The sequence below is a fragment of the Rhinolophus ferrumequinum genome, chromosome 21 (assembly GCF_004115265.2).
Source record: "Rhinolophus ferrumequinum isolate MPI-CBG mRhiFer1 chromosome 21, mRhiFer1_v1.p, whole genome shotgun sequence".
Lineage (NCBI taxonomy): Eukaryota > Metazoa > Chordata > Mammalia > Chiroptera > Rhinolophidae > Rhinolophus > Rhinolophus ferrumequinum.
In genome coordinates this window covers 11,650,261-11,655,117 of record NC_046304.1, presented here as the reverse complement: position 1 = coordinate 11,655,117, position 4,857 = coordinate 11,650,261, and the positions used below count along the sequence as shown (strand labels likewise).

Here is a 4,857-nt window from a genome sequence, read left to right as displayed (position 1 = left end):
AGCTTATTTCACCTCTGCCTTTCTTGTTTTTAATAAATGTGCTGTGTACATTTAAATAAAAAAGGCTGTGTACGCTTCTTCCAGGGGACTGCGTTAGACCATCCCATAACCTCAGTATATAGTGCTCTCTTTGTTCATTTCTAATTCACGAGACTTTGCTTTGATTTTCTTTTAAAGTTATCTAGAGAATGAGAAATGTATATGTTACAGATCTTTTTTGGTTCTACTTTGGTGTTCATGTGTAATTGTGTTTTATTGGGATTAGACCATTGTTCCTTTTTAGGTTTAGTTGAGGTCTTATTTGTGGCTAATACTTAGTCAATTTTTGCTGATTTTTGTTGACCTGCCCAGCTGGGGCAGCTGGGCCCAGGCCAGAGGGACAGAGTGCAGCATGAACACACTCACTTGAAGCCCGTCTCATAGTCTGTCCCATCCACCCATCTCCTGGGCCCGTTTTGGTCAGTGAGGCCCATCCATGTGTTCACAGGATCCATACGAAGCTGGAAAAATTTCTGGGGAAAGAGGAGGGTGGTGACCTCTCTGTAGACCAGCCAGACACTCCCATAAGTGTCTGTAAAGTCTTAATGTGTTTGTCCTGTTAACTCCCATCCTGGGTTGTGAATTCTATTTATCTGGGGTCTTCCGTTCCATGGAACTGGTTTTCCTCATGCGTTTGGTGACTCTTAGTTGAGGCTCAGTTTTGATTCATTGTATTTGCTACCTGTGGATGCTGCTTCTGTTCACTGTAATGCATGCAACAAACATCAAGGAGTTTCATTCAAAGCTTTTGAAGCACTCAATACATTCGGGTGGTTCTGTTCCTGGGAAGTTGCTGGAGGTAGGATGGTCCCAGTAACAACACTATTTTCCAGCCAAGACTCAGAGAGCAGAGTAACTTGCCCTAAATCACATGCCTATAAATAGGCCAATACCGTTCTCCCAATATTCCCACTGCCCACCCAAGGCTTCCTGGTGCCACAGCCCACTCCCCACTCCTAATATCCAATAACCAGACAACTCAGAAGATTTATTATATTTCTCTTCTCTTTACTCTAAAAAACAGTTGACAATAACAACAAGCAAACTACAGAAAGTGGCATGGGTTTCAATACCCCCACCCCTCCAAACATCATTCTACATTCCTCAGACACTATCCTTTCACCTTCCCTTAAAACCTAGATGAAAATCCCTGAGAAGGTACAGGAGGCCTCCAGATAGGAGGATCCCCAAACCAGGCCCCTTAGGCAAGTGAAAGCATTGAGGAAATAAATTAGGGGAGAGGAGGCTCCTAGCTGGCCCTGTTCAGCTCTGTCTCACAGGCCCAGCGGTAGGGCCTCCGGCAGACGTCATCATTCCAGCGGCCATCATCTGTGAAATGGGCACAGTCCTCGCCTCCCCCAAGCCCGTGCCCATACCAGTCATCCGGCTGCTCTGGTCTCCAGTTCCTAAGGAGACCAGATAAATGTGGGCCCCAGAAGGCCAGACCCTCAGCCGAGCCCAAGGAGTCCCTCTCACCCTGGGACCCACTCAGCTGGGACACCCAGGCCCAGGCCAGAGGGACAAAGTACAGCATGCACACACTCACTTGAAGCCTGTCTCATAGTCTGTTCCGTCCACCCATCTCCAGGGCCCATTTTGGTCAGTGAGGCCTATCCACATATTTCCAGGGCCCATATGGTGCTGGACAAATTTCTGGGGAGAAAGGAGGGTGGTGACCTCTCTGTAGACCAGCCAGCCTCCCCAGTGAGCCCTCCAGAGCCCTCACCTGCTCCTCCCGGGAGCCAACCACAACCAAGTGCCCGTTCTCCAGCTGGCAGTACTTCTCAGCTTCAGGCCAGGGCTTCCCAGTACGAGAGAACCAGTAGCAGCTGCCTTCATACTCCAGCCAGTTAACAGGGCAGCAGTTCTTTTCAGAGCCTGGGGGTAGCACAGAGGGTGGGTGGAGGAGCTGAGGTGCTGCCAGAAGGGGAGGTGGGCAGAAAAGCATGTCTGGGCATCCCTCACCATTGCCCTGGAGGATGGCCAGCTGACAGCTTAGGCTTCGAATGTCAGACACAAAGGATTTGACATGGAGCAGCAAGCTGGAGTGATCTGGGGAGACAGAGGGCAGAGGGGGAGGGAAAGATGAGAGTGGAGAAGGAAAGGAGGTCAGTATGAGCACTGCGGCTTGGGAAAGGACTGCATCTGCATGCAGGACCAAAGGCCAATCCCAGATGCCCCTGCCACAAGACCCCTCGGTTTGGACTGAGACACCCCTGTATCCTATATACACATGCTCCTTCTCTGACCTTCACTCAGGTCCTGCTGCTGCTTCTCCAGCTGAGACTCCAGGGACTTCATCTTTCTGCCCACACCTCCTCCTGCGGGAGAAACTTGCTCAGTGTCCCACGTCCCTAGTGTTCCACAGCCCCTCAGCCCCAGCCCTGGCTCCCCTCACCCTGAGTGCGCAGCTCCTTGACTTCGGCTTCCGTGCTCACTGTGAAATTGCTGAACGTCTCTCTCAAGGACCGCAGCTCCTCCTGCAGCTTGGAATCTGGGCAGGAGAGGGTGTGGATAGGACAAAATGAGAGGGTTGCGTCCACCATCACAGCAGCCGGCATTCACCCACCACCATTTCCACCAACCCCCCACATTGCTCCCTTCCCAGCCCACACAGGGGACACCTACTCTGGGATCCAATCACACAGACAACCACCAGCAGCAGGAGGCTGAGGCCCAGGGAGAGCAGGAGGAGGCGGGGTCCGGAGCAGAGACGCTGAACGAGCGGCTGGGGAGGAGGCGGCCCTACAAGAGAAGAGATCGTCAGGGTTTCAGGGACAAAGGGGAGCCTGGGGCATCTCTAGCGTCCTAGGAGGAGAGCAGGCTAACGCTCCTCTAGTAGACTAGGAGGAACCGTATAGATTAAGAAGTATGGGCAATGGGTGACCCCGAGGAGTCAGAGGCAACTGGAGGTGGGGAAGGGAAGAGGGTTATGGATAGATAGATGCAAAGCTTTGACCTGCCCTAGCCCTGCCCAGGCCCTGGACCTTTGCTGCCATCTAGTGGCCTGACTGTGTCAGTGCAGCTGATGAACCTCATCAGAGCCTTGAGGACCGAGTTGAGCGGGAGACCGGTGGAATGAGCCGCCAGCTGGGGCAAGAGAGGGGGGATTCTTTCTCTCCCCACGAATCCCACTGCTCTTTGGCTGAGTGCAGGAAGAGAAGGCGGAGTAGCCAGACTTCAGGTCCTTCCAGTTTCTCCCAACCAGGGAGCTCAGTCCCTGTGAGCTGGAATGTGGGGCTTCCTCTCCATTTTCTCCTCCCCTTTAGCCTCTTCCCCCATCAAAGGGCACTCCCATCCCCCAAGAACTGTATCCTCGCTAAGCCCAAATAAAATCTCTCTCTGACCTGAAAGGGGGTAGGGAGGCTGTTTTTTATGTAGGAGGGCCTCATCCTCCCTCAGATCAGAGATCCCTCAGCCTCTTCACCGAAATCTTACCCTTTGATAAACTGGTCCTAGACACCCCATACACACACACACACACACACACACACACACAACGTTTATGGGGTGTTGGAAGAGGAAAGGAGGAGGAAGCCTAACTTCTTCCAGTTCCACCCACACCCCTGGGCCCACTCCCTCCCCAGGGTCGAGGGTTGAGAGGCATGCAGAAGCCCCTACACCCTGAACCTCCTCTAAAAGAGGTGGTTCAGATACTGTGTTCTCGTGAGGGGAGAAGACCCAGTGATTGAGTCAGGGATCACAGAAAGAAGCAGGAGCTGAGGTGAGGGAGCCAGAGCCACCTAATGCCTTTCAGAAATGGGGGAGGTGTCCGCTCACCTCCTCTGAGCTGATGATCATTCTCCTCGTTGTCCAGATGCTGAAGATCTTGATACTGCTTTGTCATGGTAGGGTTGGCTGGGGTTAGGGTTGAGATTGGAACTGAACAGAGTTGGAGTGTGGAGTCCGGTCCCTTTCTAAATGATTGGTGGCTACCTAAAGACCTTTCTTCTTTCCCCCATTCCCTCCCAGGCCTGACCCAAAATCCATCCTCTGAAATTTTCCCACTGCCTTTCCCCTCCTGACAGCAGGTCCCCTCCACCATTCCCCCATCCCACCCCTAGTAAGTTCCCCTGCCTTTCTTCCCCTTTTACTTGCAGAATGTCTCGAGAGTGACTCCTGGGTCCCCGCAATGCTGTGCAGGTCCCAGGCTAAGAAGGGAGCTGAAGCCTGGAGATTTGGGGTGCGCAGACAACCCTGGATAGTGGGAGAGGAGGAAGGGGCAGGGTCCACACGAGGGCCCCGAGCCCTGTGCGTCTGCGTGTCTGCTTGTCTGTGTGTCCTAGAGCTCTGAACCTGGCATCAACAGTGCCAGGGACTTTGGACGTAAACAGAGGTGGAAATGGATTTGAAACTCAGGGGATCTGGGGGGGTGGGAAGGGGGGGTTAGCAGGGATGTGTTGCCTCTGCTTTCTTCCCTGAGGAGGGGGAATCTCCTGGTCTGTCCCCTACACCCCCATTTACTGGTCACCACACTCATTGCATGGTTTGGGAGGGGAACCAGGCCAGGGGGGTAGGGGTGCCATTTCCCTTCTGCCCCTGCCCCCGTCACTTCCTGCCTCTAAATTCCCAGAATTGTTGGTGTCTCTAAATATCCCTGACCTGGATCAGAAGTACTGTTCTTTGCTCTTGCCCAACCTGGGCCTGTGACCCTGGCATCTGAACCTAGGCCCCAGCTTCCTCGGGGGCTCACCACCAGACTCCCCGGCTCCGGCTGACTAGCTTCATTCACTCTCCTGGAATAAAGTTCCCCAGCAGCATGGGGGGCAATGAGGGGAGAGCAGAAGAGCAGGCTTTCCCCACCCCAACCGGGATTGG

At 53.5% G+C, this 4,857-nt stretch overlaps 1 protein-coding gene across 2 annotated transcripts; it reads right to left on the bottom strand.

The window, feature by feature from the left end:
• Nucleotides 1–1,026: 1,026 nt before the first annotated feature.
• ASGR1 (asialoglycoprotein receptor 1) lies at nt 1,027–4,341 on the bottom strand. 2 transcript variants are annotated; one of them, XM_033089119.1, is made up of 9 exons: nt 4,134–4,341; nt 3,820–3,897; nt 2,668–2,784; nt 2,438–2,533; nt 2,289–2,360; nt 2,005–2,091; nt 1,766–1,917; nt 1,586–1,692; nt 1,027–1,445 (listed from the first exon to the last, which is right to left on the bottom strand). In XM_033089119.1, the coding sequence occupies exons 2-9, from the start codon at nt 3,884–3,886 to the stop codon at nt 1,289–1,291; spliced, it is 855 nt and encodes a 284-aa protein (XP_032945010.1). In that variant the 5' UTR covers nt 3,887–3,897; nt 4,134–4,341; the 3' UTR covers nt 1,027–1,288. The 2 variants fall into 2 exon arrangements, with proteins under 2 accessions (XP_032945010.1, XP_032945011.1); XM_033089120.1 differs by having other exon boundaries at nt 4,138–4,341.
• Nucleotides 4,342–4,857: the final 516 nt, after the last annotated feature.